At 40.2% G+C, this 26054-nt stretch overlaps 1 protein-coding gene across 1 annotated transcript; it reads right to left on the bottom strand.

The window, feature by feature from the left end:
• Window positions 1–175: 175 nt before the first annotated feature.
• Window positions 176–24010, bottom strand: LOC100647217 (neurotrimin). Its single transcript, XM_003396135.4, has 5 exons — window positions 23265–24010; window positions 14681–14832; window positions 10062–10272; window positions 8643–8939; window positions 176–7824 (listed from the first exon to the last, which is right to left on the bottom strand). Exons 1-5 carry the CDS (start codon window positions 23332–23334, stop codon window positions 7640–7642), a joined length of 915 nt encoding a protein of 304 aa, XP_003396183.1. The 5' UTR covers window positions 23335–24010; the 3' UTR covers window positions 176–7639.
• Window positions 24011–26054: the final 2044 nt, after the last annotated feature.

The following is a 26054-nucleotide window of genomic DNA, read 5'->3' on the forward strand; positions in this document are numbered from 1 at the left end:
TGTTTTTGTATTCTCTCATCAATGTGATCAGTTCATTTACTAATTTGTTATATCAAGAATTATGAAGCTGTCATATTAATAAGTAAATCATCTATTGTAAATGTTTAAAGATAGAATGAAAGTGTAAATAAGACGGGAAACATATCGATTGATTACACGGAAATAAAAGGACACATTACAATTGTTAACGGTTTGGCTTACTTTTATTTAGTATCCCGTAAGTTCATAGTATAATGTTCTTCATTAAGCTTTATGGTTCTTACACACATAGAACGGGACTGTTCTCCTCGTCCCTGCCGTCACGATATTTTGAAAAAACGGAAACGCTGAAACTTCGTGTGTAATGTATATTTCAGTGTGGACGATGCCCCATTGATGATAACGCTTGCTTCTGGTCACGTTCCGATGCATTAAAAATGTCCTGCGCACTGATGTTTGAATATCTCTAATAATTCATTAGCTCTTAACTCTTCAGAAAAGAAAAAAATTCACACAAGCATCGGTCGATTCAGTTGTGATCTATGCCGGCGGGAGGGCAGCGTCCAACGTTTGAAACTGAGATTGAACTTATGCAGAAAAATGGCGAATAACGAAGATGTGTCTCTCAGAATTGTAAATTGGTAATGATCGGTTTAACATTGATTTTATTATCTTTCTCTCCGGCTCTCTCACTCTCTTTCTCTCAACCCGATCATTTTCTTCACGCACACATAGCAGCTACGCGTTCGTACTTCCCGCTCGTCATCCTTCGTACATCCACGCAGTTTTTTCCTCGGCATCATCTCGCGGATTCGTTAAAGTCTATTCCGATTTATCCTAAAGCGCTCAAGGTGTACATTAGGGAATCTGCGAGACGAGGCTTAATTTGAGGGACATTTTATTATTTTCTTTATTTTCGAGTTCTGTTTTCATTTAATTTATTTACGTTTATTTTAAATCGATGTTCGCTTATTCGGGCGCTCGACAAACGCTTTCATCATTCATTTTCCTCTCCGTCGATTATCATTTTATCTCCTCGATATACACTTCTTTTTCCTTCGATCGTTTACATCTTAAATCGATTGTACGTTGCGTGTGGTTTAAATTGTCATCAGCTTCGTCGAACGTTCGAACCGGCAAACGGCACGCGTTAACGATTAATTAGACCCATTGCTACGTGTGATCTGTCGCGCATTGTAAACGTAACTATCGTTATGGGAGGTTTCTCTGAAAACTGAACACGTTCATGATAGATTGATCTTCTCCTGCCGCGATCGAGACTCCTGATAAATTAAATCTTTCACTTTTTCCATCGAACAGAAGTCATTCTATTATCTTGCAAGTTTGTTGAAACTTCGTTGTGTATTCTTGACGAACGAAGAACCGCGGATATCAATGAGTAGTCAGGAGCCTCAATGGCTACCTATTTATTAGTCGTGTAACAAGGAAAGCGCGACGAGTCGTATATTAATATATCGCCGATAATGAGGGATTGATAAAATCTTCTCCGTCCCGAGGGTTTCGATCGACGACTGTATACCTTTTATTTATTTCTAACCCTCTACAGCTAAAATTATTTTTTGCCTCATTTACAGTTCATCTATATACAGAATCAATTACTACGTACGACAGATATAAACACAATGGAATATAAAATAAAACGATTATGTACATATAAGTGCAATGATAGATTTGTGATAGAAGTAGGTTTGTTAAGATAGAAAGAAAATTAAAATTAATACGGATGAAATCAAGAAAAATATAATCACATTGTTAGATATCAAATAGATATATGGTTATATAGAAGTTTTCTACAATACGTACTTGCGTTTCATTTTAAAAATTATTTACAAGACGTCAAGATATCGTCGCAAACAAGTATAGCATATTTTACTAATAATAAGCGGTAGAGGGTTAAAATCACAATAATCATTCATGCACACTCTTCACTTCACGAAATCAATAACCTATTCACTATTTTGCAGGGAATTAGTTCACGCCGTATCAGTATACAATATTCTTTTGACAAAATTTATTTTTTTATGAAATTGTCTTACCGGTAATCCAGTTTCCACCATTGATCACGACTTTTATCGTATAACGCACTAATAGCATTATTTTTAATGTTTATCCTTTTCTTCTTTTAATAATCGAATCGGCAATTATTTCACATGCGAAACTGACTTTCGGCTCGTTGGTTCCGATTTATTTTCGGTAGAATCGCATCGCCATCTGTTACTCGTATTACTTACTATCGAAAAAACTAACTTTGAGTATCTACGCGTAAGAGCACATCGACGAACTGTCAGGACGGTCAATCATCACACGAAAAAGGATCTTTCGATATTCGCGTACCGCGACTCTCGGGAACGGGTACGTATTTGTCGCTGAGGCGGATTTGATACATATAGTTAATTTTTGATTATGAAGATAGTATAATTATTCTTTATCTAAAGAAAAACTAACTTTCTTCAACATTATATAATTCAGAAAGAATTGTGAAGCAAACATTAAATTAATGAACTATAGATTGGCAGTATAAATCTTGCTTATACATCTATCAGTGGTTCTCTATAAATACTTTCGTCTACATTTCTATCTTCTTGATTGTAAAGAAATATATATTTGAAATAAATTAGAAAAATCAAAAACCTAAATTCGTATTTCAATTTAATATATCAGAATGTTATAAATTAAATTTAGGTTATATTTTAATCAAAGAACCACTGATATAAATTTGATTTCAGAATAAATATTTGACGCAAATAATCGACTTAAAATCTCGATTGACGTCACTAGGAATGAAGATCAATATCCGCCCAGCGAGCCATCGACAAAACCGAGAATACATAAGTATGTATACGTACTCAAGCCTACAAAGGCGAGCATTTTAAGAACAGAAAAATTCGCGACACTTAAGAGCTACTATAGACAATGGTACAAAAATTCAATGCTGCCTACGACGTTAGTATACCTTAGACAACGTTTTTATTTAAATCATCATTAATATAATCACCACCAGCATCATCATCATCATTTTTATCTCTCTCGTCTCCTCTTTGTTAGCAACATTATAATAAAGGGGCGACGAGGACGAGCGTGGAAATTACAACTTCCTTCTTCCACCTGGCGAGGGGAGGCCTCGGCTGTTGTAAGAAGAAAAAGAGTGCAGGAAGCTGGCAAGCTTTAATTGTGGCCTCGAGGTGAGCCCTATCTTTAGCCCTTTCTTTTTATCTTTCGTCACGTGCGGCCTCGCGAGGCGCGGGAAGAAGAAAGGGAAGAAACGTTACAAGAAGGATTGTTCCCGGTCGTCCCTTTTTATCTTAAAGTGCGTCATTCGACCAACGCCTTAGCGCGTCAGTCCAACGAACAACCCTTTTTTTACTCCTTGCGTGTGTATGCATTTCTTTTTCTTTTACTTACCCATTCACGCTCTTTTTTCTCTCTTTCTCTCGTTCTCTCCTTCACTTTCATTTCCTTTCGTTCCTTTTTTGTCGCATATACACACTCACCTATACACTCACACGCGCACGCAAGCACACACACACATACACGCTCTCTCTTGCTTCCAATTTTTCATTCGTTTCTTTGCACTCATATATGACACGCGTGTAATTTTTCATGCACGTACTGTCACCAATTACCGCGAAAAATTCAATTATACACGTGTACGTTCACACCTGGTTATATTATGTCAGATAATATAATCCTTCATTTATATCCGTTAGTTCTTACGCTAGGCGTTAATTAGTGTTACATCTAGTCGCGTGTGGCCGGCCCGTGCTATCCAGAAACGCTACTGCACACAGTTGCGCTCCTTTTTTGTTGCTCGATGCACCGATGTGCCAGAAAAGGCATGCGCGACGGTACTACCCTCTATTCCTCTCCTTCTACCTTTTTTGCAGTCTGCACTGTCGTCCGTTGATTTCTTTCTTCTTTCTCACTTCGTTTTCATCCTGTTCTACTATATTTATTTTTGCAAGCGTCTTCGCTTAATCGAGGATCTCTTGAGCATGTTATGCAATAAATTCTAATGAGTTCGTGGAAATTGTACATAAATGTTCAAGGGTTATCGATCGAGGTAATAAACAGAAGTTGGTGATGGTGCGACAATCGATCTATTACAAAATCCGCGTAATTTAAGAGAATCGAACATTACGAGAATTCTCGATCGTGAATTCTATGTAGCTCTCACAATCAGCTGTTGCCTTCAAAGACGATCTGAACGAGCCGGTTAGCACGGGCGGCCAGACCCATTCGAATGCGTTTACGATCCGAAAAATTACACAGTAACGTTATTTATTTTTTTTTCTTGTTTGTTTCTTTAATGTAACACGTACGGCATATCGTTAATTAACGTTATGTTATTTATATACTATGTATTTACAATCACATGAATCGTAGATATTCTAACGTATCGTTCGTCTCGTTCGACTAATCTCCTATCCTTCTTTCCAGTACCATCTATTCTTCGACTCACTCTCTCCCCCCAAAACCCTGGATTTCTTTCATTTTCTTCACGGTTATTATTCACAGTTATTCCCGATTATATTCCCCATAAAACGTTTTTGTTTTTTTTTTCTAACTTTAATCCCACGTTGTATCTTCTCGCTATTTCCCCCGTGTTATTTATTGCGCCACTCTTTTCTAGTTCGAGCTGAAACTTGTTCAATATTTTAACACCGTTGTGCAACGTATTCTCGCGCGTACACACATATACATATATATATCTATCTGTTCGTTTGTATATATATTTATATATATATTTATATATAATATAAAAAACAGTATTTCCTAATGCTTGCGAGAAGAAAGCAAATTTATAGGACGCCTCAGGCGACCCAAAAAGCTGTCCGTCCGTATGTTTATACAGCCGAACATGCAGAACGAGAAAACGGTCTGGGTCTTTGTTAGTTATAGCGATCATCCTCGTTATTTCGTATCGATCTCCACTTCTTACTCCCCATTATTATCGATCGATCAATAATGTATGAATTGTATTTTATGGATTATGCACTCGAAGCAGATTAGAATATGCAAATTACGAGTTTTCTCATATTTGTGGGTACATTTATCGATCGACAATGGGAACACTTCGATTCAAATATTTATAAAGAATTTTAAGAATTAATAAAAAAGGGTGAAAGAAATCGTTTATACTGTTTTTAATATTTGAATGTCGCGTTGGAGCTTGTATAGTGAACATGTAGCATATGTACGTTTTACGTGATAGCGTTTATTCGATAGTAATTATTGGTAATCTTATTTTTCTCGTGCGACCCATTCCGTTACGAAACTTGACACGCATGCACGGATATATAACACTTTTTTATTGGCTTGTGTTTATACTCAATGCGCTTCAAGTACCAAAATTTGTCACCGTGGATCGTCTCGAAGCAATCGGTACGTTCCATTTACGTCCTCTCTTTTTATTCGGTTTTCTTTGAGAAAAACGGCCAGCGATATTATTTATAGAATCAATCTCGCTGAACGTATTTTGAAATAGAACACTTTTGAATAATTCAGGCAGTGATATTTTTCGTCGTGGAATCGATAAATATAACAAGGACAAGAGTTACCTTTTCAGTCATCAAACATCAAACGATTTTAGGTTCGTGTAAAAATATTCAGGAACTATGAGAAAGAAGAGTCGATCTCGTTGTATGATATAAATGGCTTCTTAATTCAATTAATGGGTTCTTCTCAATTAGTGAAAATGATCTTAACTTTACGTGTTTAAGTAAAATACATATAAAGTTACGATATAGAATCACAAGCAGTTTTTAAAATTAAACAATTCCTATTCGTTTGATCTTTCGAAGAATCGACATCGACTTGAGAGATAAATAAACAAGCGTAATTACACTTCAAAAATTCTAATACTGCAATTCTTTATCATTTTTCAGCTTCTGCAAATCTCATTTAATTTCGACTGATAATTGGCAATCGTAACGTTACTCTATTGCGTTTCGAGATACATAGAGGAGCTTCCATATTCTTATTAATTACGCTTCTTGTTCGATGTATAGAATGGCCGTGAAACATCCTCGTAGCTTAGAAAAAGGATTAGGAAAAACGAGGAAATTATTCGTACCTCATGCTGTCGGACGATTTCGACGGACCGTCTATCGGAGACGATCGTCGAGATGCATCTCTTTCTCTCGAGACGATCCCGAGTGCATGCGGTACACGGTCGAGTATAGACACATTTCGCTAATCGTCTCTCTAGTCGAATATAATTAATCACATCGCTTTTAAAAATTTCATCGAACAAGTTTCAATTCTATCGAGCGGCGCGGACGAAGTTCTCTGTCGGGATTCTACGATTACCTTGCGCGTATTTTACTTTTTTGTTACCGTCCCTCCCCCTTTCTCCCAACCCCATCCCGTCGATCTATATCCAACCTCATTTCCCTTTTATTTCTGGCAAAGTCACACTCGTTCGTCGTCGAGTTAATCTCGATGTGAAAGAAACTACGAAACCCTCCCGACAGAATCTCGCGATCGATCACGAAGACTTCGTTACTGTTTGGCTTCCCGCGAGAATGACACGAAGATCGCGAAACACCTCTGACAATGACGGATAATGAATAAGAAGGGTGAAACTCGTCTCTCAAACTTACGTCTTAGTCGTCGTTTATTTTCAGCTACAGGGGGGTTTTACACGATCCATTCTCACGATGGCATTTCGTTTAGGCAAATATGTACAATGATCACGTATGATGTTTAGCGATTAGTTAGAATGATTGTTTAGAACTATAGAGTTGCGTAAAACTTGAGGGTATAAAAGGTTTCTATATCGCGCGTGTTTGAAATACTTGGAAGATCGTGTATTTATATATAATTCCTATAAAAAATTCGTCTTCTCGTCCCGCTTTTGAAGGAGAGGAAGGGTAATTCGCAAGCTTCGTGTCGTTCGTTTTCCTACCGCGACCAAGTAACCACTTTTCGACCGCGTGACGAACTCGCGTCGAATTCACGGGTACTCCCCCGAGATTAATTAACCTCTAATTGCTAACGGCCGGATCATACTATCTCGACATGCTAAACGCGTTCCTTCTCGCCCTTACACCTTCGAGCTTCCCTCGTACACAGAGTAAAATCATCGTTGGGACACCCGTGATCGACGATTGTCACGTTCACGGATGCCTCGATCGCGCACGACCGTGATCACGATCGAGTCGTTCGGAAAGCGGACTCGATCCTTCGTTGTGAAGATTTCTCCCTCGAAACACAGTAGTTTTCGCTGTACGATCATTTGTTGGTTAATCGCTTAGAGAAAGGAAACCTGTCAGTTATGTGCGAACGACGATAAAAATCGACTATTTTACTAGCTGACTGAGAATTTTAAGATCTCCTTTGGCTTCCATGTCTCTTCGAAAGTAAAACGATACAGCAGCTTGCCAAAATGACGTAGGTTATTACGTCGAATCGTTTGTGCTATTTTCTCGTCGTGGTTCTCTTCTCGCGGTTGCTCGCGTGCTTCGACCAACTTTTCTCCTTCCATCGTTCATCGGGTCACGAAGTCTTTCCGAAGAAGCCTCGCACGTACACTTTCTCTCGTCTCTTGTCGCTGGAACGTTCCTCGAGGCGCCTTCCAGGTCTCGTAGCAGGAGATAATCGATCATTTTTCGACATAGTCCTCTCATATCGTTTCTGATTATCGTTCCGGCGCGAAGTAAGATGGATTCTTCGAATAAAGGACCATGAGGATCAAAAGAGCGAGGACGAATAGGCGACTGCCGTGACTCGAATACAGCGTCACGACGCCTGCCAGCCACCATAGCGTCGGACAGCCACCCGGTGCCGAGCTGATCCCTCTTTGAATCGCGGCAGGATGCTCGCCTATATCAGAGTATCGATTTTTATATAGCTACTTTTATCACGACGGAAATATGACGTATTTAGCAATTTTCTTTCCTTTAACGCGATCGTCTTTTTTAGCGGACGTGCAATCATAAAGAATTTGGAAAACTTCCTAGATAGGCAGATCGATATGCTCGTTTGCTGTTAGAAAGTTGACCTTCTTTCTTGAAATTTGAAAAATATGGGACTTCGAAGAGTGTTTGAAACTTTTAATAAAGTTGAGAGTTTGAAATAGCATAGTAAGTTTAGTAGAATTTGTCTTTTTGACGTTCCCATTTTTACTTATGCTCGTACGAAATACTTGTATATTTCTATATATTTACAAAAATTAATTAATTTTAAAGACATTCGTAGTAAAGGCTAGATAAAGATTAATGAACCGTTTCTAATTTCGCGTTGTCCAAAGATTGTATTTTATGTCCGTTCCGTTTGTACTCGCGATTACATTTAAGAAGTTGACGAAGGATTAAATAGAAACTGTGTTAAATTATTAGCGAACTAATTTTGCCGAGTTAGTCTCTTTAACAAATGCAATTTGTATTTACCATTATATTTCGTTATAGAACTTTTTCAAACAGAGAGTATTAAGTTTCAAAGTAAATCTTTAAATCAGATTGATTTTAGCAAAGTAATATCGTTAGAACGTAAAAGATTTCCCTACAAACCTTCCCTGGTAAAGTTCCACGTTTACCAGGAATGATCTATTAAAAAGAAAAGGATGCTTTTTCGTTTCGTGTCACTGCAACGTAGAACGATCACGAAAGTAATTTAAGTTACTGAAACGCGAAAATGCTTACCATTTAACACGTGAAGCTGCACGCTCGCGCTGTCCAAACTACTCGGACTGCAGGTGTAATTGCCCGAGTCTTCCCGCCTCGCTTTATGGATCACGAGACTGCTGACCGTGTCGTGATCGATTCTCTTCGTCTGGATGTCGATTTTGTTTAATTGGTAATCCAGAACGCGATCACCCTCGTGGTACCAGAAAACGTAGAAAGGACCCTCAAGGGACTGCTTGATCACGCACCGTATGGCAACTGTGCTTCCGGTCTTGACGTACATGTCACGATCGCCTATGATTTCGATCTTTGGCACTGAAAAATCGGTAGCCAATATTTATCTTCTCCTTACGATTTAATGAATGACAGTGTAATGAAATAACAAAGCATTCGAAATAATTATTTTGTCATCCTTCAGATCTTTTGTATTCCTGCTATCAGATATAAAAATTGCTATAGGGAATAAATATTAATGATTCCCTTATATAATGCTATTTTAGATACGACATTCGGATTACTCACTATATTTGACAACATTCCCTCGTGCTAAATTATGGAATGTCTAAACAAAAAACGAAACTAATTCAAGAATGTTGTACTAAAACATGTTCTGTACCTTAGCAAATATTTAAATGAAATTATATGAAAATATTATACGTTATAATAAATATCTAATATGATATCGTACATAGAGAGAGCATAACAGTTTTGCTAAAACATTGTTATGAATGATCTTTTCTTTGATAATTTCAACATAATAATAAAGAATATGATTGTTTTCGCGATGGAAAACTGTATTTTTGCTGATTATCGTATTATTAACGATAACCAACTACATATCGTGAGACACGGAACATGTTAATCAAAGAAAAATGGTAAGTGTATTGTACTCACGATACTTTAATCTTTTATTTAAATCTTTTCTACTTAAACAATATATTAAAGAATATTTCTCTATGGGGTTAATACAAGTTGAGAAGTGGTAATTGCCGTGGGTCATCCGTGGCCCATGTGGCATCGAACGTGTTAAATGTAACGCAAGAAGGTGATCGAACGACAAAGAAAATTAATTACTAAATACACCGAGCGATTATTCGAGCGAACATTTTAGCGCCTCGCACGTACGAGTTACGTGAAAGAGAGAATGTCTGTATTTTACGCTCGTATAATTTTTTATCACGTCGATGGAACATGGTTCGCGAAGTGTTCCGTCGATCGATGACAGAGCTCTTCTCTGACAACATAAAAATAACACTGGCGTAGAATTGAACGATGATGGTCAATGGTTAATTTCTAAATGTTCCGGAAATATCTATATGTCATTGAAAAAAAAAAGGATATTATATTATTTACACTTTCGATCGTATCTTACTAATTATTCATTTTAATATTGAAAAATATTGTTATTGTTATCAAAGAATGTTCACGCGATCTCACCGACGATGTTGAGCTTGATGATGTGACTCTTCTTCGGATCGGTCGAGATTTGGCACTCGTACTCGCCTTCGTCACGTGCCTGCACGTACTTAACCTGCAGGGTCCAGGTGTCCGACGCGTCTACGAAAAGCGCCTGGAACCTTTCGTCCGGGATAAACATTGTTCTATCTACCGAGAGGATATGCGAGTCCCTTCTTCTGATCCACGATACCTTTCATATTTGGGGAACAAACAGATTAATTTTAATAATATCGTCAATATATTATATTCGTCTGTTATCATCTCATTAATATTATGATACAATGGTTTGCTATAAATTCTGAAGCTCACAGTATTAATATTTCAATACAATTATTATTAACTCTATTTCTGACCAACTTTAATTAATCCTAATTCAACTGTGTCCAGTTAGACTTTGCAATGTTAATGTTACATAAATAATATTAAGGATTTAATATTAAAGATTTGTTATGTATAAGTAATGTTAATATTAAAGATTTGATGTACCATGTAGATATAGGAATGTGCTATAAATCCAAAATTTTCCGTCCGAAATACGTGACCGAACTTTAGAAGCGTGTCCTACTTATTTTAAAGCTAACAATAGGTTTGTATAAATATGAAGCATTCTTTAGAAGAAATACATTTTTCTTGGAAGATATTTACGGTCCAGGGGAAGATAATATGATCTGAATTATTTCGTGTGACAACATACTGATTATTTTTCAACGCTGTAACATATCAACACACAAGGTGATAAACTTGCGAAGTGTTCTTACGAAACTTTGACACAGACGAAGAGTGTTTAAAACTTGTTTAGAACTCGGACAGGAAGAGTTTTCCGAGTCATGTTTCTATGGTCTTTTTTCATCTTTAAAGTGACTAGAACATGGTTTGAAAGTTTGGTCACCTACTTCAGAATATTCTATATTCTTATATTTGAATCGAGATAGTGTATATTTCTATTTTCTTTTTTTTTTTTTAATCTAAACGTGTAAAGTATACACCAACGCTTCTATTGTGTTTTAACATGCCAAAAGAATATAAGAAATTCTATCTGCATATCTTATTTAACTTCGTCTTTACATAATATCCATCTTTCTCTTTAACTTTTAGTTCTTTCTATATAAATTACAGCTAACATAAATATCCAAAAATTTAACTTTCCACAAGTTATTCGATATTCATTGATATCGAGTATACATTTGTTTGATTACTTTAACACGAATAAAGTTCTTACGGAGGTATAAAACCTTCGCAATTTATATGTTTCGAAACTTGACAATCGTTCATGTTACACAGTATTACACTTTAAAACTTTTTATTACACTTTTTACGATTTCTTTCGTTTAAAAGTAGACACTCTGTGAAACAAGAAAGTAACTGTAATCGAAAAACGAACTTACATAAAATACTCTAACTTCTTTTATTGTCTTTGCATATTAGATCCGCCGTACTTTGCATCATAAACATGAACTTATAGTAAGCTCGGAAATTAACAAACAACGTAAACACTTCGTCCCACTTTTATTTATCAAATTAACAATATTTTAGCGAAACGAAGCAGTTAATATTCATTAGCGATTGAAGGAAAATTGAAAAGCAGGAAATAGCAGTCGTATATGATCCCCCTCATCAATCCGAGCAGAGGAAAAATCCGCTCCAATTCGATGCTTTTTGCTCAGCATGGACGCATTGCGAGAATTATTAATCCCTTCTCCAATACGTAGCGTGGCTCTATTGTTAGATTTTTGGTCCGGAGCGCGGCCGTTTCTTCCACGTCGTGGCGAACAAAAAGCGAAATAAAGCAACAGACACGTTTCCAGTGACGAAGTGAAATTCAACCGTGTCTGGCTGAAAATTCGCAAACTCCTCCCTGGACTGAATACAGGACAGAGAAACCAGGCTGCGGAAAAAGCGCGGAATACGCGAGCCGGCCGTGATGGAAAAAGAACCCCTGGCACGACTTTTCGATCTCGCTCGATCAATCTTCTTTCCCTTGTCTAGGGTTAATTTATCGTGCGTCGAACGGTTTCGCGGACGTTTCTTCCTTTCTTTTACCGTCGATTCCAGGCAGTTACACGAAAGAAAACCGTATTAGAAGTACATTCAATCTATCCGCACGATAAGTATAGTCAGAAACAGGTCGATTCGCCGCACGTTACGCGATGTTTTCCCTCGATGTGACGTCGACTTACAATCGAGGAAAGGTTGTAATCTACAAAGTAGAGTAATTGCCTTTTTGTTCGTGTCTGGCGATCTAAAGATCGAGGATAGAGCTTACAATTCAAGCCACGCGCGAAAAATTTGCAAGCAGTATATACTCAGCTGCATCGATAGTAATCGGCGAAATGTAATCTCTTGGTCGGTTCCTGAAGCGCAATCGTTATCTGGGAAATTCCAAACCGAACGGAATTCGTTTATCTCGGCGAACGGCGTGCGTTGAAACCGAGGAGAACCGACCTTCCCATCTCTTTCCATTTCTTTCTACCTTTTTCTCTGGCTCAATTACGATTGTCGTGCCATTAATTTCCAGGAAGAAAGCAATAAATTAGTAAATCCCGCTTCTAGCTTTGCGTTACGTTCCATCGATCGCCTTCCGGCTTTTCTGGAATTTCTTTCGAAACTTTCACGGGACTTTTAACTTCGCCGATCCCCAGATACGAAAGGGATTTAATTGCATCGACATGAATCTCGAAATCCTTTCTTCGAATTTCGTCGACCATTCGGTTGCGCACCCAATTCCACGAACACGGACCGATTATCCTATTTTATTCTCTATTGCAATGCAATATATGAGGTGTCTTATAATTACAGATCGATTAAAGAACGAATGGATGAACGAATGTTTAGTATGCATAATTTGTTTAGTATACATATGCCCGTTTTTGTCCTATGCTTTAGTGTTGTGACGAAACTTCAAAAAGTTAGGTTTTAGGAATCTATAGATAAGCAACTGTTCATATTTCAATTGTTTTAGCAGAAGCTGACAAAATGTCATGTAAAAATAGATCCTCTTTTCTTTGATATATCTTCTCATTTTTGGTCAAAATAAATTACATCACATTTATACTTACGAAAACTAAAATCAGTCTACCTAAATTTCAATTTTAATATCATTAATAATTTTTAATTCTACCAAGCATACAAGTATACACTGTAGAAGTTAGCGAGTTAACTGTGAAAATGAAACAACATAATCTTCGAATAAGTATATAACACAATACAAAATGTTTTATCTAAACGACCAACGTGCAAGAATTGGATTTTTAAATTAGTTAAAATGTAAGGCAAGATCGAACATGTGATATTGAACAAAAATATTCCGCCTTCCGCCTGATTGATTTATAGCTCAGGTACGTCTCGTATATTTCCACTCACATTCCACCGAACGAAAGACGTGGAAACAAATGCAAAGTCACCGGCACGACCGTGTTCCGCAAATCGTCCGTAGAGAGTAATCGCTTTCAATCGTGTTTCTTGGTAGCGTGGTACAATGGTCGCCGACAGAAAGTCAGTGGTAAAGGTACGTTTAATTTTACGCGCGATAAATATCAAAAGAATAAAAAGGTAAGGGGGTGTAAAGGGGTCGCGACTCTATGGGTTCGCGGCCCTTAAGTACGCAATCGGACGATTATACAAGGGTCGCGTGTCGCCAGACACTTAGTCCTGCCTGTTTCGACATACAAGTTTCGTTATTGCAAACACCAGTGAAGGTAAAATCTCACTAACGAGTGATACAGGCCGCGCATAAAAACATTTACCGCTCTGTCCTCTCGTCAGTCTCCCAAAAGAACCAGCCTCCTGTCACCGTTATCTGGGTTACTTCCATGTGGGGGCCATTTCTCTCTCTTCTTTTCTTCTTTATTCCCTTTCAATCTCTATCTTCCTCTCTTTCTCTTCCTCACCTCTCTCTCTCTCATTCGTGAATCGTAAAATTCACGCGGCTCGTATAATCCGCCCTAACGGCCGTGAACGCAGACAGATTAGACTTTTATAGTTTCGCATAAATTCCCACGCAGATAGAGTCAGGATGTGTATCGGGATCGGCGGTTTATCGCGACCATTTCGATTATTGTAATAGCGCGAACCGGACGGTTTAGCGACGCGGAATATCGACGGAAACGGAGGACCGATAGTACAACTTTTTGATGGCGAATCAGCGGCTTCATGGAAACCAACGGCACGATACTATCGGTACACCACCGTCACCTCACAGAAAACTGGGTATTCGCGTGCAAATAAATTCGCTTTATCTGCGAGCAGGCGGCGTCGGTATCCGGTCGTGCTTTTTGCAAGGAACTGGGATGAGATAACGGTTTTCCCAAAGTTTCTCGCCGGAGTTGAATCGAAATTAAGGAATCTGTAATTTAGGGATTCGTAATTTCGACCGCGCACCATCCGCAATCGTTCACCTGTTCTGTCTGCCGCAACTACTTCTTTTCGTACTTGTTTTGAACGTTTGCAAACGTTCGTAGAACTTTCAGTAAATTCTGTCTAATCTTAAGATTCGTATATAACGAGGGTTACGCGAATATTCTAAGTTTTAATTGGTAGCGTTTTGTTGCATGGAAGGACACAAAGGGGAAAATGAGAATAATTAGGGGCAAAGGACTTACCGATTTATTACCAAGCTGACGCACTTTGCACGGCAAGTAAGCATGACTTCCCAGTTGAGCCGTGATGTTCGTGGGGGTGTTTGAATCGAAGTACGGCCCCGTGTAAATCCCGTCGAACCTCTTCACTAACGAATGGGATCTTGTGCTCACCCCTGCAAGATTTCATCGATTTTCAGACGAAGACGTATGTACACAGGCTAAATGTATATTCTTCACAGGTTTAATCAAAAACTTAAATATAAAGTAGTAAAGAAGTTCCATTTTAATAAATCAGGTATTTTAGATATGTTAAAATTGTATCCATGTTCTATTAGACGGAATGTTTAATTTTCCACGAATGCAGAATCAAACATAACATTTTTCATCTGTAGGATTTGAAAAATTAAACAGCCGAAAAACGTATTTCTGTATTCTGTATCTTAATATAAGTTTGGGGATTTATATTCTGCTCTCCATTTATTTGACGTAAAGTATGTAGAAAAGCCATCTCTCTGGTCGCTAATTTAAAATGGCCATTTCAAACTTAAAAATATCTTCCGTGTCATACTCTTCGTATTTTTACCAAAAATTGCTAAATTCACAGAATGCCACTGCAACACTCAACATCTTCTTTTTCCACATAATCTTTTTACAGGCACGAAACATTTGCACGAATCTCCGTCAAAGTTCGCTTCTAATCCGAACGTTTGTTACGTTTAAGAAGAATACATTAACACGGCGGCTAGACCGCGAGAGCTGGTTATTCTTGACGAATTTACATTGTACGGGTAGCGTTTCCATGATGGAATAATAAAAGGATCGCGGTACTATACTGTATTTCGCATTCGTGACGTCCATGTACGATGCCATCCTGTCTCGTTTTCTCTCTGTGGCCGCATCTATGCTCCTTTTCCCTTTACCTTCCGGAATAAATCCTATCAGAGAGCTTCTACCAGGCCATCGTGCATCGAGGAAATGGATACTAATCCAGGGGATTCCGATCCTGGGTATCCAAAGTCGGATCAGCATTCGCCCCGGGAAAGCAACCGTGGGCTTCGTTCCAACGACCTTGAGGACCCACTTCCGGACTAGCGTTCGAGGGATAAAAGGAAACCCGTACTCGTTCATGCGTTGCACTGCGATATGGTATCGTATGTATTCTGCGTTTAGCTATATTTATTTTTTCGAACGTATCTTCCGGAAATGTATTCGGAAAATCAACGCATATTCGGAAATTACTAGGTTCGAGATACGGGTGCTTCGTCGAGAACGTTCGCGGAAAGCTCAGAACGATATCACGGCGCGTAGAAAATCCGTGCGTCCCGTGTGTCTGCGGGGATTGAAAGGAGCCTTTCGATTTATCGTCGACTGAAAGTCTCGAAAGTCCACACGAGAACATGCGAGAAACGTCGAAGTGGAAGAACTCGATAAAACAGCTATTCGATGGAACTTTCTTGCACTCGCTTCGCAAGATACCGTTGGCAACTCGTCGCACGCTTAACAGAGGTTTATTCGTTTTTAACGCCGATGCCAAAACGACTCTGCAGGATGTTATGCAGGAATAGAGGAAATATTCGATGAATGTCGACACATCGTGATAAAGAGTTTATGGTAATAAGGAATTGCCTGAGACCGAGGTATCCATTCTTGCTGTAACTCACGAATTCATAGTTATTTATATGGCATCCGTAACGAGAAAAACAATTGGCCGACGCAGGGACTCGGATACGGTTCCTTCATTTATTGGACGACCGCTCTATTGATTGAGTTATTCAGGTCATCAACAACTTTTTCTTCCCGGTCTGCTGCTCGAAAATAGCTGCTATCGACGTATTACTTTTCACGTTTCCTTGCTGTATTTTTGATGCCCCGGTGACAAATCGTGGAACCTACATTTCGCTGCTCTAACTGGTATTATTGTTCTTTCCTTTGGTGTCATATTTCTTTTTATTTGCTTTTTATTTTTCCTATTTATTCTATTTCAGTAGAAGAGTAAAGACGTTGTAAGTTTATCGATTAATTAATAACGTAATATGACGATTTACTTGTTTAGTGGCGTAGTGGCTATTCCTCTAGATGCAGTTTTGCTTCCAGCAAGTAGTGCCAGTCATTGCCGCATTACAAACAAAAAGTTCCGGGTCGGCCGCAAATGACGTCATTGCAGGGAACGTGTTAAGGGAGTATAAGGAGAACGCATTAACCGTATTGCTGTATTATTCAACATATTTTAAGCGGCCGAATGAAAGAATGGTAAAAGAAACTGATATCGTGTTCGTACTTTCTCTTTACGTTGGCGCTGCTCCGAACGAAGTAGAATGAGAATGTATTACGACAGCCGACGGAGTAGATAAGGAAGTTGACGATATATTTCAGTTACACTAATTTCTGCATATTACGCCTAAGGACTGAATAACATTCCTTCATCATTTTGGATATCTTGTAATGACAGAACATTTTCGTTGTTGAAAATATAAAGAAAGCATTTCTATATTTAACCGCGAACGAAGTAAAATGTGAATGTATCATGACACGCTACATAAGTATCTGTTATATATCTACTGATTTCTACAAATCATATAGAATACCTGAATAATGTTACTTCGATATTCTAGAAATTGTATAATAATAAAGCCCATTTGCTGTTAAAAATGGGAAAATTGATTGGCATTAAAATTAGTTTTATAAAATTTATCGCTGATATATGACATTAATAAATAATATAAATAAATAAATAAATTCCAAGGTAAATTTGAAAGACTAATGTCACTAGATATTCCAGATATTTGTGCGAATTTGTATTTTTGTAAAAATACAATTAATGAAATAGAATTTACATAGAAACTTGTTTTAGACATTGAACTATCCACTTAGTATCTAAGCTAATCATCCACTTTCCTCTATTTTTGAATTTATGACTATAACATGCGTGGCTTTCGAATGACTCATATATCATACAAATACTAATTTTACATTATCGTACAGATCGATGTTACCTATATGATAGAATTATATAGAAAAGGATTTAGTGAGATCAGAGACAAAACAGGATCAACGAGACACGGTGAATTATAGGAACTCCTGCGACGTTCGATCGATCGAAAACGCGGCATCGCGCAGAGCAGTGTCTGCAAAAATCGAACGTCCGCATTGGCAAATAACATCCGGCCAGATAAATCCACACCCTTTCAATAATGCCGGTATTCATAACATTTAGAGTGCACGGATTATTGCATTATTGGCATCGCTTGATCGGGGTAAACGTTCGAGCGGTCGGGTCGAGTGTGTCAAACCGGGCTCACGTCGGCGCGCGCGCCTGAGCTTTCGCCAGTTGCATATATCGAAGGATCGTGATATCCGCAATTGGCCGGTGCAATTCTGGTCTGATATTATACGACTACGTTTCAACGAATGCTTAGCTGCTTGCTACTTACGTACCGTTACGGAAGCGTTTCGTCGTCTAGAGCGCATCCGGTTTTTAACAGCGAGGCGAAATGCACCGATGTGACGCATTACGTCGTCGACGAAATAGCTCCTATTTTCGAACGTGATTTTAAACACACGGAAGTTATCGTTTCTACCACAATGGCTCGTACACAACCGCAACGAGAATACAGGGCATTAAACGACGTTCATCTTGCTCATCGTTGTTTGAAAACGATTCGAACTAACTTGAAGCGAGCCAAGCCGCCTGGACACTCGGAGGATGAAGTTCCATTGACCACTCGAAAGAATGAGAAGCTTAAAGGAACGTCGCTAGAATCCCGAGGACAAAAATACCATCGCTGACATCGTGAACGATGGCTTTTCTAATCAATAGAAAACCAGTAAGAGAGAACTTGGTAACAGACAAGCGTCCAAGTCGTGCGAACTCGATGATGGATCCATGAACGAGTCTATCAGATCGTATCCCGCTAATTCACGGTTTCGAACCGATATACTTTTAACTGCATCTCGGGCAATCGCTGCACGCTCGATGAATCGATTTGCCAACGCGTTTCCGTTCAGACGGCGCGAATTGGATTGGCAATCAGTGCGCACCGACTCGGTATCGCGAACGCTGGAGGCGCGCACGACCAATCGAGGCTCATCCTTCTAGGACACTCGGTCCTCCGGACTAAAGAATCCGTCAGGAATGCAAAATATTGGGCGCAAGGTTTGCGGTTCGAACTGGAATCCCGCAAAGATGAGACTCGTCGTAAAATGAATATAAGTAAATATGAACGTAGCGTTACCGCATGTCTCTGTTCTTTTTCTCAGAGTCGTTCTAAGCTGCGAGTTGAGTTATTTCGACGTGCTCGGTGATTATCGTTCTTGACATTCCTGGAAATCATGTTTCACGCCAAGATTACAGAGAAAGAACAAAGGCGGGATGGGAGGTAGAGAGAAAAGCAGGAGAGAAAGAGGAACAAAGCGGTTGATTGTGTGGTTGGTGCAACGCGTCGCTTATGACCGTTCGTAAATTTCAGAGGGAATGAATCATTCACGAAGGCAAACAGAAGGGGGTTGAAGTTGTTAGCGATAGAGCTGTGCACTATACTGAATCGTAACACGAATTGCACGTCTGCAGGTGTAATTATATTTCTATCTCTGCTGCATTTATAAGGCATATGTAACTAAGAATACGTGAGTATTTCTTTGAAAGAAGATGAATATAATTATGAAAGAGATTTTTGATGGAAGCGTACCGAAAAGAAAGGTTAAGTACAAAATGAAATTAATAAGCGTTTGTTCTTTAAACAAAAGAGATATGGTTACCACGGAAATGTACTTACATAAATTGTGATGAAACTACATTCCTATTTTTGTTACGTTTTAAAAGAAGGAGTGCAGCTCAAAAGAGAAAGATTTCTGAAGTAAATATTTACAACATAGAGACTGATAAAAATTATTTGCTTTAAAATGAAACGAATATAATGTTATGAGAGAAACTTTGAAGTTACAATAACGTAGCAATCTATAATCAAGAGTACTAAGCGTGTATTTGCGGAACTATGTAACCATCCTCTTACACATTACGAAAAAGAGTATGTGATTACAAGAGAGATTCTTGAAAGGTATATTCAGGAAGGAAAGATGAATTGCAAACTGAAGATTAATAACTATTTGTTTTTCATACAAAGAGAAATAATCGCGCAGAGAGAATCGAATCTGTAACAACACAGGAATCCACGATCAAAACTGTTAAATGTTTTTGATCCATAAATTATGTTGTTTTAGAAAATAAATGGCTCAACGATACTGCTACATTTCAAATAACCTGGTAGATCTGAGAATTCATCGGTACTACGCCAACATAGAGAGGTTTGCATATTCCATAAATTTCCTTGAGTAATGTCGAATCTAGATTGTTTTGACATGAACGATGGTTATCCGTGAGAAATTTAAACGCGCGTGTCAAAACGAAACTCTCGGCAAAGTTATACATACGTGTATCTTGTTTCGTCGTAATTACGATTGAGTGAAATTACGAATTAAACCGATATGTAATTAAAACATGTTTATGGTTTATCTACGTGTCAACGTACTGATTAATGTTAATGCGCTTATCGTGCGTTTGAGCGCAAAGAGAATGATGCACCGATAGATTATTATTAACTGTGAACCATTATAAATGCGGATAAGTTTCGGTTGGATGTTGCGCAATCAACTGAAATGGTCCGTAAAAATAATAAAAGATAAAAAAGGAAGGGGGAAAAAAGAAAAATACCTGAACCTACGTCGAAAGATGGGTGAAAGTGGAAATAAATTTCTTGGAAACAGAAAGAGGATTTCTGACAGATATTTCCCAGGAGACGATAGAGCACGGTCGATGCGGAAAATCGAGCATCGACGGGGTTGCGTTTTCGCCGCTTTATTAGAACTACACGTACAAGTGTTCGATGTAATTTTACGACGTCATCGGACACTAATCTCAGACATAAATCTGGATTCTCGGTTCCCTCGAAGATCGTTCTTCCTAGCCCTCCCAGTGAGGCTAACTCGATTTTCTGTCTTACTAGTTCATCAAACATTTACGTTCCACTACTTCCATCGTACATTTTCCACGCTGCACGCCGAGTTAATGGTTATCGTTCGATTGTCGCTTAAAACCGCCGATATTAAGCGAATAATTATTTACGTTCCCGGTAACATCGTCGGATTTGGTTCAATTCAGTTAACGGTATTCTATTATTGAGAGTTTCCATAAAAAAAAATTTATCAAAAAAGTTCAGTGTTCAAAGCTCAAACAAAATTCAAAGTTACGATCTTTAATTATATAAGACGAGAAATAACAAGGAATGCTCGACGTTTTCATCTCTTTTCATTTTCGATCGAACATATTTGCTCGCAATATCTCGAAGAACATTTTCCTCACTTTCAAGTGACTACTACGAACGATCAATCACCGATACGCGGTACAAAACGCGTTAATAATTGCATTTAATTTCACGTTGTTTGATAAAAATCTGTTTGAACAAGAGCAATGTAACGTATTAACGCAACACAGAGTTCATGAATAATGGAACTGAAACATCGTGTAAGATCTAACCCCGATACAGTTTAGACGAGCAGACATCCGAGAAAGCGATTTCCTGTGGCGATGGTTGAAACACCGAAATTCTCATTCGGAGGTAACAACGTTGGTCGGTTAATCATCCTGGGGTATAATCAGTGGCTGTGCTACGATTATGTTACGAGTGGAAAGTGCATAATGTATCCCGTCGATACGTACAATAGAAATTGTTTTCGTGTTGCGGATTCGAGTACGGTTGGGCGTGTAGACGAATCCAATTAAGAGTATGAGATGGGGATAGAAAACGACGTGGGCTAGAATACGGTAAATTGTTTAACAAAATTACCGACTGTACGTCAGTTGCGTTAATGGCATCGATTTGTGCTCCGTTCGCAAGTTCTACGAGTGTCGTTTAGTTCGTGGTTTGGCAACCTTTCGTGTGTGTTTCAACGGTTCCCGCTTTCTCTCTTACTCCGTCGCGGTTCGTTCGATAACAGCCGCGTCGAAAGCGACGAATGGAACGTATTTATAAAGCGACCGACGCGGATAATGAACGACCCGATCGACAACAACTTGATGCCCACTTTGCATACTGAAATGTTTCCACGTTACATGCATCTACGTCGATCGATAAGAAAAAAGCACCGTCTGATACGGCCGTGCTTGATAAATCCTTTTTATCGGGCCCCTTCTCTTTTTTCTCCTGCAAGATACAAGAGTCCTGAGAAGAGTTCTCCAATACAAAGGAGAAATTATTGCAAGACCGACAAGGGTGCTGGTAGTCTCTGTATCAAGGGGAAACGGTATCCTGGAAGATCATTAAGATAAAACATGTCGAGGGTAGCGATCCGTGAATTAATGGACTATCCATTGAATCAGCAAAAAAAAAAAAAAAAAGAACTAACGCGAGGAGGGAAGAAGTAATTAACACGCTTATGGCGCGACTAACAGGGATTTTCATAAGAGTTACATAAGCCTCGAGATCGACGCTTCGCTGCTACGAAGATGTGGGTAATTGTACGGTTATCGCGGCGTGACCTGTTTAAGAGACGGACCATCGACTATATTCTTTTGATACCGGCGTAACACCATAAACGGGAAGCAGTAAACGCGAATAGCGTTTTAACTGATATAATTAAGTTTGAAGTTATTATTTTGTCGTCAGGAAGGCTATCAGGTGCAAACTGAGCAACATAGATACGAGCAGTATCACACGATCGACTGCTACGATCTTCGTTCGCATTACTCGTCTGTGATGTTAGAGTCGGTACGATCGACAAACCACGAAAATCTTCAGTGAAAAGTGTATATAAAAAGGAGCTAACCATCGCGATCATCGCGATGCAGCCGCGCGAGAGATGAAATCGATAGACACGTCCCTGAACGACGTCAGAGCGAAGATGAGGGAACACGCTACCCTTCTGTCATCACTTCGCCCCCTAGTTCACGATGACGGAATCATCGAGTCGACACGGTGACCCGACAAGGATGGCGAAGAATAAAAAAAATCTAGCGATCCGAGGGACAAAGGGAAGAATAGGGAAAATACAATACTGTCGCCGCGACAAACAAGGGTGGCGCTAGATACAGCCCTGGACCGGGTCCGGAAGCAGCCCCCTCCCTCCTCCTGCTTATGAGTCCTCCTTTTTCCCTCCACTCGCGTATCTCGATCCTTCGCGTCCATCGATCGCGAATACACACGATCAGCTGCCGAATTCTTCACGTTCGAGTCGGGCCTACGCGACACAGGTTTGTATGCACGCGTGCTAATTCACGTACGCACAGTTACACCCCAAAATCTGATCGATCCATCCGCAGTACAAGTCTTCAGTACAGCCCCGCCTGGCCCCTTTCCTCCCCCCTCGTCGTTCTCACGTCACGCGGCCCCCCTTATCACCCTGAAAAGACGCGCGTGTTGCTAGTCCATCAGTGATCCGAACCTAGGATACACGAGATTCACGATTACCAGTCATCCTATGACGCGACTACCAAACGTCAACGCGTGTACACTTTCCCGCGGGAATCTCGAAAGATCGATGCACGATCCGCGAGAGCTCGAACCCTCTTTCGAGAGCGAACGAACATATGTCACGCGGGTGAAATTGATCTTACCGGTGATGCCTAGGAGAATCCAGCACATGAGGCACAGGACGTAGTAATTCACGTAAGAGGATCTCCTCATGATGACGAAGACAGTGACGACGACGACGACGACGACGAGAACGACGACGCAGTTGCCTTCGACGGGTCCACTGACATCTCAAAACAACCAGCACACCAAAGATCGGTGTACCCTCTCACTCCTAACCCTCCGTCATCACTCTGTTCATCCTCCTTGACTCGATGCTACCAGACCTCGTGCATAGTACGATTCTTTATCACCCTCGACGTTTTTTTTTCTCTTTCGTTTGTCACGCACAATGCCTCTTATACGGATACACCACCGTGGTATCGGTGTCGCACTAATCACATATTATCTCCCAATTAGTCGTCGATTAGGCACGCCAATCCTGAACGATGTACCTCTTTATACACCGTGTCGTGTTTGCTCGAGGCGATGTGGTACGTTTTCCTCAACGTGTGTGTTCAAAGGTTGTAGCACGTTTCCTCTCGACGGCGGACAACCGAAACGCGACGTCGTATACGCGAGGCTGTCACTACGGGGGCTTATACGTCGTCGCGTGATATGGCCCCTTTTCCGACCGATCCTTCAAACACGGCTAACTACGACCGAGTTTTGCGTACGGGTCGTCTGCGGTTCGTCGTCCCGGGCGAAGCTCTGAAACCGCCGGGCCTCCAGTGGCACTGCCCGCGCCCGCCCGGGGATTCCGCGCAGGCGTGCTCTTTCTCCTCTACTCTGCCGATCAGTCAGCCTCCTCCTTCCTCCAGGCCTCCTACTCTCGTCCCATCCTCGTCTCTTCTTACTCCATTCTCCTTCTCGATCTTCTTCTCTGATTACTACTACTACTGCTACTACTACCACTACCGTCGTTGCCGTCGTCGTCGTTGTTGTCGTCGTCGTCGTCGTCGTCCTCGTCGTCGTCGTCGTCGTCGTCGTCGTCGTCGACGTCGTCCTCCTCCTCGCTGTTCTCGTTGTGTCGTCGTCACTACTGCTACCGACAGTGCTACTACTGCTCACCGTACTACTACCACTGATCAACGTAGCTCCTGCTACTGCTGCTTTTGCTGCTTCTGCTGCTTCTGTCGCTGTCCAGTTGCTTCGTCATCTTCCACGCTTCTTCCTCTTTCCAACCTCTACGACGTCTTTCGTGCATCCTTTGAACAAATTTTACGCTTCTTACAATGTTAACGTTCGTATTCTCGTCTCGGCTCGACCGATCAGCTTGAAAATAACATGCTCCGAAAAGTTTTTGTTGGCTTTCTTTTACGAAGTCTGGGGGAGATTTGTAAATTTGCGGTTCGTCGATTGACCAGGAGCGGTTTCGTTAGTCAGCGGCTTCGAGTTTAAACAAATTCTGACCGATTGGAAGCGACTCGGCCTGCTCTGTCCTCTACGACAGTCTTTTAATCAGCTTTCGCTTTGGCTTGCCTGGTCTCTTTCGGTGTTTACGATTCTTAATTTAGCCAGCTGATTACTGTTCCCTGACGCTTTTAATACCACCTCCGTTTCCATGTAGCTTCCTCTCGTTCCTTTTTAACGTGGCATCAGCCTTCCGCGGAAGTTCATAGTTTCTTAGCGTCGTTTTATCCTCAATGAGTTCTCTACGCTTTGTATCATCTTTAGTAGGGAGAAACTGGGAAAAACGGTCCGCGAGATTGCGGCCGGCCAGCCTGCCTCTTATTCGATGGAATTTTATCTCATCGAAAATATCGCGCGGCTTGCCGCGTCTATTTCTTTTTTTGTCGCCGGTGAAGATTAACTGGTAGACGGCGTCCATGAAAAGCGCAATGAATCCTCCTTAGAATTCTTTCGACCTATTTTTCGCCCACGGTCGAGCTGTCGTTTCTTCTTTTCTTCCGTTTCTTTTCGACTCCCTGTGATTACCATTAGTTTCGCCGTTGTTATCTCTCTCTGTCGTTTTCGGGTCGCTTAGGATTATTGCATTTTTCTCCGGTAGCTCGGCTCACGTTGTTCCGAGTTCTCGCTCCTCCGCCCATACCGATCTCCAGCTTCTTGCCGCGTTAATCTTATTCAATTGGGAAAACCGGATCGGCCCACGGTATTAGAGATACCTCGCCGGTGAAATTAATTGATCTTCATCGGCTAGAATTCGAGGGTACATACGTTTAAGGTCGATCGTGATTAATGGCCGGTCTTTCGGCCCAACGAGAGGATTTCGAATTAATTTCGTTCTAATAAAAGTCAGACTCTGTTCTCTATTCTTTCTATCTTCAATTACGCCCAGTCTCTTATTCGATTCTTCTTTTCTTTCCTCCTATTCGCCGCTCTCTTCTCCCCGATATTTCTTCTTTTCTTTTTCTTTCGATTCTTTCTCCGCTACTACTCTCGCGTCGACTCTCTTCATTGTGCATTATCCGTGCAAGTTGGATTGCACCGACTGTTTTTTCTCAAAAACAAACGCGGAGAGACCTCGCCAGCGTAGACTGATCATTCCGCCGCTCGGTCGGGTGGTTTATTTAGTCCCCGGCTTAATTATGACAAACATTACTTCGAGTTCAGCATTTTGAGCGTTTCTCCGTTGCCGGTTTTTCTCTTGTAAGCCCCGACTTTCTTTTTTGTCGCGGACAAATTGTGTGTCCTTTACGACGTTAACCTTATTCCCGGTAGACCGAAATGCTACATATTTTCTCGTAAAAGAAGTACTTTCGTTTCTTCCTCTTCCTCTTCCTTTTTTTTCTCCTGCCCCTAGCACCAGCACCTCCATCTTCCTGCCCTTTGCTCGACGAAACATATTTTAAAAATGTCTTTCCTAAAGAAAC

Source organism: Bombus terrestris, chromosome 6 (assembly GCF_910591885.1).
Source record: "Bombus terrestris chromosome 6, iyBomTerr1.2, whole genome shotgun sequence".
NCBI classification, from domain to species: Eukaryota; Metazoa; Arthropoda; class Insecta; order Hymenoptera; family Apidae; genus Bombus; species Bombus terrestris.

What these genes read in the sequence shown, in the direction of transcription:
- LOC100647217 (XM_003396135.4), bottom strand. Translation starts at nt 23,334, where the DNA reads ATGAGGAGATCCTCTTACGTGAATTACTACGTCCTGTGCCTCATGTGC. An exon ending in GATTCTCCTAGGCATCACCG is followed by an intron (nt 14,833 to 23,264) that starts GTAAGATCAATT and finishes GAAATCTTGCAG; the next exon opens with GGGTGAGCACAAGATCCCAT. An exon ending in CATCAAGCTCAACATCGTCG is followed by an intron (nt 8,940 to 10,061) that starts GTGAGATCGCGT and finishes CCGATTTTTCAG; the next exon opens with TGCCAAAGATCGAAATCATA.